Consider the following 12,169-nt stretch of genomic DNA (forward strand, 5'->3'; position numbering starts at 1 on the left):
GGCGCTGCCCCTGGGCCCTCCTCGCTTCCCGGGTAATGACGGCTTCATCACAGCAAAAAGGAAATTACCACTTTTTAATAGCTGTGCTCTGTCACACCACTGTGAAAGAAGAGCCTTAACTTTCATGGTGACACGAGGTTGTCTAGATCTAAGGAAATTTTTTCCCTTATATAAACTTCAGTGGCATTTCCTTATCTTTCCAATTATTCAGTGTGTTGCATCTCTGCTAATTAAGATATCCTACTGTGTAGCTGTTGCATCAGGCCCAGCAGTCCAGTACATGGACTGAAGATTGGCACAGTCTTGCTAATTACTCCTGGATGCGGGCTCCAATCCTGCAAAATCATATACCTACCCAGCAGTGCGTGGTGTTTAACATTCACAACCTGAAGAGATTTACATCAAAGTGACATTCTTCAGTGTAACTGCCTCATAATTGGCACAAAACACAGGCATGGTAGCAAACAGCCTTTTGCTTCACGACAGGTCACTGCTTCGATGTGATGGAGGAGCGTCAGAACGGCGCAGCGGCTCTTGCCGTGTGTCTGCATGCTGCTGCTGGGGCCAGTCTCTGCTTCGTGGGATTACGCCTGTAGCTCCTGGTTGGATATGTAGCCAAAGTTTTCTCCTGAAAATCAAACTAACAGAATCCCATGGTTCCTCTCATGCCATATGTTAGCTGCTTCTTTTCAAGAAGCCAGCACCACTTCCAAATCTGTAATGGATCATTATGGACAACAGAGATACTGGAAATGTATAGATCTTCACATAAATGCGTGGAGAGGAGATGAGGGAGACTGTGCCATCATCAGCAATGACTGGCAGTGGCACCTGAACTTCAGGACATCCAAATGTGCTTTCCTGACGATGTGTATGGGGGTTACCTAGGAAATCCAGAAGCTATTTGCCAGCTGTAACTTTATGTTTATCCATTGTCATCTGGTCCCTACAGCTGAATTAGCAGACCTAGAAATGGCTTTTTTCTAAAAGTCATTGTATTGCTATTGAAAAAGTGGCATTGTATCTGATAATGCTTGCCAGTTTTCAAGAGAATACTAATAGATTTGTGTATGGGGAATTTCTGACTCAAACTGTTGATGAAACCCCTATTTCTATTTTCTTTCCATGTTGGTTGCTGGCATTCACAAGAGAAAGTTTGATTCCTCAGTGTGCTGCAATACCTTTCTTAACTACATGTTAGATTAACCAATTTTAATGCAGTATAAGATGCTAGATTTTTCAGAAAATCTTGCTCGTTTTCAGTAATGAGTAAGGGAGAAATTAAAAAGATAGTAGAATTAGAAGGAAGTATCTTGCTTTGGGGCATGGAGTGATTGCTACCTGGGGAAGGGTCAGGAAGGAAAAAATTTCTCATGTACAATATTGCACAACTGGCCGTATGCATTACTGGGCAGGGGGAAGAGCCAGCAGTGTGATACCTATAGCATCAGCATTCCTTTTCTTACCCCTGGAGACTCACTCTACTCCCTAAAAACATTAACAATGAAGCATTTGACTGGATTTTTGCGTTGTAGAAAATAAGTGTTTAACTACCAAGTAAGCAGCTGCAGGATGAGCGTGCCTTTGGGAAATTGAAAGGTAGATGGCAGGTAAAAACTAGAAGGCTTGAGGCAACTAAATAGTACCTGTCTGGAATAATAACTGTGTGCTGTGTTCTGCACAACATCTGTGAAAAGAAGGATGTGGCTTTGCTGAGACCTGGGAGGCAGGTGTGGGGATACTTTCAGGATGGAGGATTTGAGTGACTTGTAAGTGTTCCCTCCTAAATGACAGTTGTTAGAATTTTATGTATTTTGCAAGAAAGGATGGATGGTTTTAATATGCTGCGGGGAATATGGGGGCTCTGTGTTGTGATTTGGCACACTACAACTTTATGAAATTTGGTAGAATAATGCATCTCAGTCAGCTTGGTGTATGTGTTTGGGTGGGATTTCTTTGTAATCAGGCAGGGATGATCTGTTGCACATGCCACGTTTTATGAGTTTTAAACTTGGGTCATTTTTAGGTTATGTTGCATGATAAATGGGAATGTTTGGACACTGGAGGTCTCATTGTATGCACATGGGCTGTGCTGTGCATGCTTTGCACACATTTCTTCAAGCTTTCAGCTTAAATTGTAGCACATCCTCACCAGTTCTTTTTCTGCTCTGTAACAGTGATGCCTTCTTGGCCTGTTGGTTCTTTTTTCCATTTCTGTCTAATCCCTCTCTCGCTTTCTTTTGCTCTATTAGAAGCATTTGCAAAATCCCCACACTCTCAAATTTTCCCGACACTGGCGACAAAGGGAAAGTGTAAGCACAAATCCTTTTAGTCATGAAATGTAAACAGTTGTTGGTTGGTTTCCAAAACAGCAAAAATGTAAAAAGCTACTGTACAAGTTTGGAAGACAGTCCCTTGGAGGTTTTTCTTCAAGTCTTGGGAGATCCTGGTGTTGATAAATCTTTTCCAGCTTTCTTTCGATGTTTTTGCAAGCTGGATTTGCTACTATGCTAAATTTGATTAGCATGGAGAGGCTATGTGAGCCAAAAGGCCCTGAGCCCAGGTAACTAATTAACCACGTGGTTTAGAGAAGGTTATGATGAGCTGGGCTTTGAACTTTTTGCAGGCAGCTTTTAACAGTGTATAACACCCCCAGTTTGAGTGGTGAAACAGCACCTTTTTTTTTGCAAGGGAAGATAGGGTTGCCATAATCTGTGGTGTCTGGCTTCCCGCTATTCATGTGGCTGGAAGAGCACAGCCGCTCTTCAGGAGTGACAGAGCAGGTGGCCCTGACTTGAATGTCTGTTAGGAGGTTACTTCATATAACTAACCTGTGCTTTTTAGATTCAGATTCAGATTCAGGATGCAGACATGTTCCAAGCTTTCTATGCAGTTAATTCAATGAATTTAAGGAGGTTGGACAGGTAACAATGTTTCTCCCTACTAATTTGCACTTTCAAGGTACTGACTCCTTGTACTTTACACGTAACTGCAGTACTTTTAAACCACATTGATGAAGGTTCTGCTGTTAAGTAAAGCCTTTTAAGATTTTCATTGATATCAAAGAGCCTTTATGAGGCCTTACTAAAGGAGGAAAAAAGCCACAATGAGCTTTTAACTGAAGAGAAAATGTCTTGCTAAGATTTGTCAAGATAACAAACTTGCACTGGTTTTGTGATTTAATGCCTTGCATGATCAAAATGCAGTGCATACTTTGTAATGAGACCATACAATGCTTGTTTTTCAATAAACTCTCTTTTCTGTTAGCAATTCAGTTTTAAATCCAACGTGGTGAAGCACAAACCATGCAACAGGATAGTTTTGAGGTGCTCGGAAATGGGGAAATCTTCAATAGACTCCAGCAGAACTGGCGAACAACGGATGTGAGGGAAGCAGCTGTATAGGGCATTGTGGCTTACCGTGCTTCTCTTCTTGAACGTGCTGTAACTTGGGAGGAGCAGGAGAACTTGGAAAATGTGTTTGCTGACTTCCTACCAAGCCAATAATATGTGTCACCGTGAAAAGAAACAAACAGGCTTTGTATATCTTGAAATGAAGTAAGTTTTATCTGTGAAATAAAGGGCTTCTAGCTGTCTCACAGGCCTCTTGGAAGGAATACGTGGTCTCATTCTTCTCAGGGACCTCTAGTATGGTCTCTGGGTGCACAGTGCATATGGGCAGTATACACTGATGCTCCAGGCTGGAGTCCTGTCCAGATCGTCAGTGTTCACGTGACTCCTGGATGAATGGTTTGTTTTGTAGTTGCCAAGTCTTTATGGTTTTGTGTGGTTCAGAGATGTCCTGCTTTCAGCACCTCTCAGAACTCATTTCAGGAGGGCCTTAAGCAATGTATTGTCTGTGCTGGGACAGGAGCAGATCATGCAACTTTTTTCTTGCCAAAGTGTGAGTCAAGGGCTCTAGCATGGGTTCAGATAGCATGAAAACAACTAGGACTATCTAGAAAATATACAATATGGTGGCTCTTGGTGTAGATGAACACAAAGAGGCAGCAGCTGGTGGTGTGCCCAGTGCTAAATAAGGAGGGGACAGCCTGGCCAATGTGACCTTAATATAGGTCACTTGCATAAACAGAATGGCAATCTGGGACAAGATGAAGAGCTGTGTGAGAAGGGAACTGGAAGACTTCCAAATTATTTTGGTTCACAAAATAATGGTAAATATTATTGTGATGTAAGTTGGTCAACATAAAATCGCTTCTGATCCCAAAAGGAATAACATGAGGTAACTCAGCAGGTATTTTAATACAAGAAGTTACGTCCTGTGAACTTTTTTTTTTTTTTAAATGAAAATACATCTGTTTATATACTGATATTAATTACTTACTTTGAAAGGCCTCAAGTTTTTTCAGGACTTTGTGCCATACCCATTACTCTTCAGGTTAGAGACTCTATTTTCAGCACACCAGTTGCTGACAGTACGTTGGGCCAGTACATTGTCAGCATTCAGTAAAAGTGGTAATAAGTTAAGCAGAACTGCGTTATCTCCATAGAGAGATGAATAGGAGGCTCTTTAAGCACACCCAGAAGGTTAGCCAGAAATGATTTTGATTGAATTGTTTGTAATTTACAGAAAAGGAAAGTGCTTATCAATATCCCAGGAGTGCTGCAGGCACAGGAAGTGGTGCAGATGCATAGATGACTAAGTAGACTTCTACTTGGATTGAGATAACTCTTAGCTGTGTCCCAGGGTTATGGAGCCCTGCAGCTGGAGGTATTATGATTAGGTGAGATGTAAATCTCAAATCCTGACCATTTGTAGCCGGTAGAATTTAATAGTTTCTTTTGTTCAGAGCAGACTTCACAACCCTAATAACTTGCTTGCATCCTAATATCAGGTATAATAATTCCTTATTGTTATTTGGCTAAGGAATTTTTATATTCTGATCTATGCCAGCCTACTCTTTGTGAACACTGTTAAAAAGCTGCTTTGTTCATTCTATTCAAAAGTAAATGGTTCCTTTCTGAAGTTCTTCCTGTAGGAGATAGATGTTTGGATTTGTACCCATCGTGTTTAGAACTCTTTGAGATAACAGGCTCTGCCCATTTCACTGTGCGTCCTCTTATACCTGGAGATGGAGTGATAGGTTGATGAAACAGAAAGACGTGAGAAATGATTGTGCTCTGCTCTGCTGCCCGTAACATACAAGGTGAAACTGAGCTGGCACCAAGGGAAAAAATAATGACTTGGCTGGGACAACCTCTTCTAGATCCAACAAAGGGCCAGGAAGCTCCAAACCCATCTCTGGCCTGTGTCTCTGATGGTACCTCCTTCTAATATGAGGGTGTTCCTAAACACAGAGTAGTCCTTCATGAGATCACTTGCTGTATATCAGGGTGAGGAGAGACTATGATGAATTGCTGCTGCTGCTGTGTATACTTTTCATTCTGGGCTTATGACAACTGGCTTTACAGCAAAACTGAAACACTGAATGATCAGACTCTAATGTTCACATGGACTGATTCGTTTCTGTGAGTTCATTCTTCTATTTAGAGAAAGATATTGCTACCCTCCCTTATGCACTGACACAGTTGCCAAAATAACCACTCTTACTAACTGGCAGCTTTAAAAGCCAGCCTGCAGCTGACTTTGAAACAGAAGGTCAGCAAACGGAGCAGCAGATTTCAATTCAGAGCTTTAATGGGAGCCATTGACCACAGCAAAAGGCCTTGACTGGAGTGTCTAGAGTGTGCCTTGCACAGGCCAAAAAGTCACTTTCATACTCTTTGAACCTTTTGTATAAACCTATATATTTTTCACTCTGTGGATTTCAAGATGAATGTGCAGCCGTGTGCTAGATGTGGCTATGGGGTTTACCCTGCTGAGAAGATTAACTGTATAGATCAGGTCAGTTGTCTTTCTTTATTATTTTGGACTATAATAAATGTATAGATTGGCACTTTTAACACAGTGCAAATCTCTCAGTTCCAAAAATTCTTTACTCATAACTGGGTTCAGAACTGAAATGAGTTAATAATAGGCATATATTTGAAGAAGAATTTTTCAAATTCATGAAATGAATGTTAAGGATCAATACTGAGATTTAAAACTCAACAGAATAATAATGAAATACAAATCATGCCTGTTTGGTTTCTGTTCTGTGGTATTTCCAGACATGGCATAAAGCCTGTTTTCACTGCGAAGTATGCAAGATGATGTTAACAGTAAACAACTTTGTTAGCCATGAGAAAAAGCCTTACTGTCAAGCGTAAGTGTGTTTCCTTTTCTTTTTTTTAAAGCAAAGGTTTAAAATGCCAAGTCATTTTAATGTAATAGAAGATCACCATTTGGACTTAGCCTGGTGCCATGTGTGGTGTGAAATTATGTATTGTTCGTGCCTTCGTGCATATCTTTGGATTTACGTGAATCACAAATGATGGCAAACCCTTGTTGCTGTGTATAAAGCTTCCTCATTTGTCCAGTGTGTTAAAAGATACCAAATTAAGTTCCATTTCAGTATTGTGGGAAGAAAATAAACCCAACCATAAAATTCAGTGCTTTCCAAATCAGCAGTTAAGAGTTAACAAGGTTGAGCTAATCATCAGGAAAATGTATAAAATGCAGATTTTGGAGTTGGTTTGTTCTAGGAAGTTTTTATTTTATAATGATCAATTCCTGTCAAAATTGTCAGCAGAAAAAGGAGAGATGACAGTTGTTTTTTATTCTATTATTCTCTTTTGTTATTAGAAACACAGCACTGATATGACGATCATTAAAATTAATTTTGCTCTAGGCACCTACTCCATACAATAATAACTTGAATGTAATCTGAGATCTGTGTATGAGTGGGGAAAAAGTTATCTATAGAGGTGTGGAGGCTGGTATTGTGTTTTTGAGTGCTCAGAAAGAACCTTTCTGGTGGGCTGTCTGGTATATTCCTAATATCCTGTTACACTTTCCTTTTTTAGACATAATCCAAAAAACAATGCATTCACAAGCGTATTTGAGACACCAATAAATATAAATGCAAAAAGACTGTCGGAAGTGGTAAGTGAGGTAAGAAGCTTGAGGGCCAAATGTGTTTAGCTTTGGTTTACATTTTGATATCATATTCATGTCTTGTTTTAGAAATGTATTCTTTACATAATGTAGATATGTATTCTTTTTTTACCCTTCTGTGTTCTTTTAGAGCAGTAAGATCTCAGCCAGGGTTTGAACTATAATTTTTAAAATGCATTCACTCATAAGAAAGAAAGGTTAGATCTGAATTTGCTTCTACTTTCAGAAAGAAAAACGGATAGCAGTTTCTCAGCTGCCGTATCTGATAATCTACATGGAAACATTGTTCGCACAAATGGTGGGAGATACTGCCCAGAGCTATGTAAATTCAGTAACTAGATCAGGGGGGTTTACACAGCCATTTGAAACAAGAATGACCTACTTGCTTTATCATCTCATCTGAAACTGATACTAAAGGGCACGAAACAAAAAATAAATTCTATCTCATTAGGACGTAGGCAAAAGTTCTCATAAATACTTTGTCAAGTATTTCTGACAAACCTGAGATTATATTTCCCTTTTCTGAGAAAACACGAAGTCCAGGGAGCTTTGCATAGTTTTGCTGAAAATGTTTTGCTGAAACGTTAAGGATGGACCAGCTTTCCATGCTCTTTTAACTGCATCTGTCCTCTAAAAGGCTGCTGTGCCCCGGCAAACCTCTAGGGGTGCTCAAAGTCATCTTTCTTTTCAAATGCCATTCTTTTCTGTCTTGCATTGTTTTCCTCCAGACACATTTGTTTCAAACTTGTATTTCTAAGAATTTAATGAAATGAGAAACACAGAAACAGCCAATAATTGATAGCTATCTCAATTCTATGTGTAATACTATTTTACTGTTATGCATCAGGATTTGCAATATCATAGGCAGTAACTATTTCAGCAGTGACTATCGCACTTACTTTAAACTGTGTATGACAGATCTGGTCAGGAATGAGTTTGGGATTACTGCAGGTTCTATTTCTGTTTTTAGGCAGTGATATGAGACTCTGATACTTCCAGTGCATGTGAATATACACACCAGACAAATTATAGCTCAAAGATCACTTTCCCTTGTTTTTTACACCTAAAGCACCTTCTGTCCTTTTCAATCACATAATGAGGTTCTGCTCCAGAGAGAAAATTGCTAAGGGTAGTAAAGAAGCTGGTTCTGCAATAGTTACTTAAAGGGAGTACTGCTGTAGAAATTTTGAGTGTAGGAAAACTTTTTCATTGGTAAATGTATAAAATAATGCTAACTTGAGAAAAGGTTTCAATTGCTACTGTAGTTTGTTGGGGTTTTTTAGGTAAGATTATTTCTTATGCAAAAAATGTAACATTTCTTCAATCCTAACATATGTTCTCACATAAGTCTTATGTTGAGACACCAACTCGAATGCAGAGATAAAAATTAAGCTCCCTCCCTCTACACAGAATTTCTATGTAAGCAGACAAATCATTCAGCTTTCTGTACCTCGGTATTTAATTTATAAAATGGGATAATGGTACACATGTTCAGTGATTTTTCTGTCCGGCCAGTTTAGATTTTGCACTCTTCAGGACAGGGACTGTTATTTTTTGCACCTGTAGAGTGAGTTGTATAACAGAGCTGTGATTTCAGCTGTATTTCTGTGTGCTGTCATGATAAAATTAACAGTGGGAAAATGATGACCCAGGACTAAATATAGTAGTCATTTACATTTACACAGTCGTGATACTTCATGGCCACTGTGCAGGGAAATAGGAGAGTAAAATATTACCCACCAGGTAATAGTTCTTTCATCTAATGCTACATTAAGTGTTCTGCTTAAAAATTCCTGGGGATTTCAATCCTCATAGATTACTTCCCCAAAAAGTATTATCTAAAGACCAAATTATTCTTTCACAACTAGATGCCAGGTTTCAAGTCTAATATGCTGCTCCTTTACAGACGTGCAGCTCCAATAATAGCACAAAAATCTTAGGTAGAATCTGGGTGTGGATTAGACAGTAGAGTTTTGACCTTAGGACTAAACCCAATCTTCTCTTCCATGGAGACTTCTTTTCCAAGAATGGGTGGCGTGGAGGAAGTACTTATGTAGTCTTTGCATGACGTAGAGCTACAAGCTATGTGGCCTTTTTTTATATAAGCAGGTTGTAAGTAGTGTTTGTCTGAAGAAGGAGAAGGAGGAAAAATGGAGAGTTTTGCAGGCTCTCGGATGGTGGTTGGTATTTTCTTGTGGGCTGTGGGAGATTTGGTGGATCAGGTGTGCTTGTCATAGTCCCTTGGTTTCTGCATTCATATCATATATAAATATGTCTTCAGGGTGAAAGTATTAGTTGGCACTGAAAACTAGGCTGGTCTGTAGCAATTGGAGATATAACGCACAGACACAGGTAAACTATGACTAGAGTAAATTGTCTTAAACCAAGTCATGTTGATGCTGCCATCCAGAGAATTAGTTCTGTGCAGTCACATTGTTCCTCTGCTTCTTTTGTGTTGGTATTGATTTTTGCAGTGAGGCAGATGAAGGAACTGACATAGCTAAAAGCTAACACAGCAAAAGCCTACATACTAATTCCCTGATACAATTTCCCCAACAGCCGCCTGTCTGATGGTGTCAGTGTGTGAGAGACAAGAAGGGTCACCTAGTAGGGCCAGAGGTGTTTTTGGAAGTAGCCTTCCTTCAGACTGGTTTAAGGTGCAGCCAAAACTAGCAGGCACTGAAGTGGATTTGTTATGGTGGGAATTGCACTTTTTGTTGTTTTGTCTTGCATTCATCTCCTTTTGTTGCTGCAGTTCGTGCAGACTCCATATCACTGTGCACTAAGAGACTGTTCACCTTGTTTGTTTCCCTTCTTGTTCTTCTCCTGAGGGATGTGTGTTAGTCTATACTAACAAACTACTATACTAATACCAAGTCAATTTTTTTTTAGATAAAATATCGAGAAGAGGGTGAACAATTCAAACCAGTCTTTCAATGGGATGTAAGGTCCAGAGAAATTGAAGCTGCCTATAAAGTCCAACAACTGGCCACCCAGGTAAGAAATATCCCTCAAGTCTTCAACCACTAGCCTCCAGAAGACCAAGGATCAGCCTTGGCCTTCCTGATTGTTAGGGTTTTACTCACAGCATTTCAATGCTAAAAAAGCCATTGCTTCTCATTTGGCTAAACTTTTCAAGGCATCATAGCTTGATTATAGCTTAGGGTGCAAGAATCAGAAGATGAGGAAGGAAGAGTGTATCTATACAGTTAGCTGTTTGGACTGCTGCATGTGCAGCCATACTCAATGTGTCTTCTTTCTACTGACACTGAAGCTTCACAGCAAGTGGTCTGATTCCCAGGGGGAATTATTTGAGTCTCACTCCAGGATCCTAGATCCTGACATCTTGATGTCAGTTCTTGTTATACAAGCTCTGCCCTGGTATTCTGAAGGTATGTGGAGTGTAGGCCTTGTGCTGTATGTCTGTAGAGAGTAAATTTCACTTCCACAACATTGTGTGTGTTTCCTTTTTTTCTGTCAGATCAGCTGTTTGTGTGTTAAAATATGGGTGAAAATTGGTAGTTATTTAATTTTTGTTTTGTAGAATGCTTACTATGCTGCCTATGAAGAGGGAAAATCATGGTACTCAGGAACCATCCCGCATCCTGAGATGGTCAGGATAACACAGGCACAGAAGACTCTGAGTGATGTAAGTGGCTGATGTTTGGAATAGCTTTATTTTCACGGGCTATCATGTTCTGAAGACTTATCAGTGCATCAAAGCCAGCTGTTGATAAGATGTTACCAAAGAAGAGACTGACATGTTTACTTATGTCAATAACAATATTTAACCATGTAAGTGATTAAAGTCACATAACAATGCTATTGCCCATCCTGGAAATCATACATTTATGTATTTATGTAGTTGAGAAGCACTTCAACTACTGACCAATGATATCTGAGGTCACCTTGATTATATCCTGATCTGGCAGGCAGTGGTATTTCCCTCAGTAGAGCAGAACTCATGATGGAAAACGTGTCTTCCATTGAGTAGACCTTTCATTGACTGTATTTCCATGACTGATGAAAATCACTTCTGAATTATGACTGATTGTCTATGCCCATACAATGGGTTAGTCAACATAGGCAATTAACAGTGGATAATTGATATGAATGGAGAATGTTTTCTGTTGCATGTAGGAAATATTTCTACCTAACAAACTTATAAGGTGTAAGTTCTTTAATTTGTTGTATAAGTTATTTAATTTGTTTACTTTTAAATAAAGTGATACATACCTTTAGGAAGCAGGCATTAAAAGAGGAATCACATTAAACTGCAGTGGGATCTTCTGTAACAACAAACCAAAAAATGTTCATTTTCTAGTTTCAATATACAGAAGAATACGAGCCGCGGAGAGGCAAAGGCAGCTTTCCTGCTATGATCACTCCAGGTTATCAGGTTGCTAAGAGGGCCACCCAGCTAAGCAGTAATGTAAGTTGCAGTTTTTTAATTGTATGTTAGACTTCTGAATTTGGAGAATCCTGGGTTTAGGCCATTCACTTTAGAGAGTAGGTTCTGTGATGAATATTTGTTGTAGTGTTAATTCTACAAAGCGAGAAAACTTTACATGATGCAGGAAAAAGGGTTAACAAACTACTTGGCTTGAGAAGACAACCATATAGGATAAATGGCAATATAGATATTTCCTGAAAGATGTAGCAACTTTTGCTGTAATTTATCACAGCCTGAAAGAGATTGTGAATCACTCTAAAGTGTTTGTTTAATTCATTACCTTTATTTTCACTTTATGGCTTTATTAATCTATTTATTTCCATCTGACGTTTTTAGGTTGCTTTATTATTTGAAGTTAAATACCATAATATTGAATAAAAATACTGTAATATTGAATTTAATTCACATACAAACCACTTTAAATATAAGCACAGAAAATTGCTTATTTATAAAAATAACAATTCAACTGAAAAAGATCTAGTAAAAATAAATCCTGTAGAAATGATTTTAAAGTATTACATTGTTTTCTGCAAACACTGTCTGCATTGTCGTTGCAGTATGATCTGAGTGTTTTGGGCTATCAGTGACTATTCTCATAATATTTTAATCAAATGTATGGCTCACATAAATCTAGTATAATTTGAAAATTTTATTATCTGGGTCCATTTCTGTCTGCTTCTGGCATTCACTTGAAGGAAA

The 12,169-nt window shown here is 39.0% G+C and overlaps 1 protein-coding gene across 1 annotated transcript in view; it reads left to right on the forward strand.

Annotated features, from left to right (window-relative positions):
- The first annotated feature begins 5,793 nt into the window (after positions 1-5,793).
- The window catches only part of NRAP (nebulin-related anchoring protein), a 54,225-nt gene continuing 47,849 nt past the window's right edge, over positions 5,794-12,169 (forward strand). The window contains exons 1-6 of the mRNA XM_009581047.1: positions 5,794-5,865; positions 6,132-6,226; positions 6,927-7,014; positions 9,910-10,014; positions 10,562-10,666; positions 11,342-11,449. Coding sequence (XP_009579342.1) covers positions 5,794-5,865; positions 6,132-6,226; positions 6,927-7,014; positions 9,910-10,014; positions 10,562-10,666; positions 11,342-11,449 — 573 coding nt within the window. The remainder of the gene's footprint in view (positions 5,866-6,131; positions 6,227-6,926; positions 7,015-9,909; positions 10,015-10,561; positions 10,667-11,341; positions 11,450-12,169) is intronic.

The sequence above is a fragment of the Fulmarus glacialis genome, unplaced genomic scaffold (assembly GCF_000690835.1).
Source record: "Fulmarus glacialis isolate BGI_N327 unplaced genomic scaffold, ASM69083v1 scaffold9837, whole genome shotgun sequence".
NCBI classification, from domain to species: Eukaryota; Metazoa; Chordata; class Aves; order Procellariiformes; family Procellariidae; genus Fulmarus; species Fulmarus glacialis.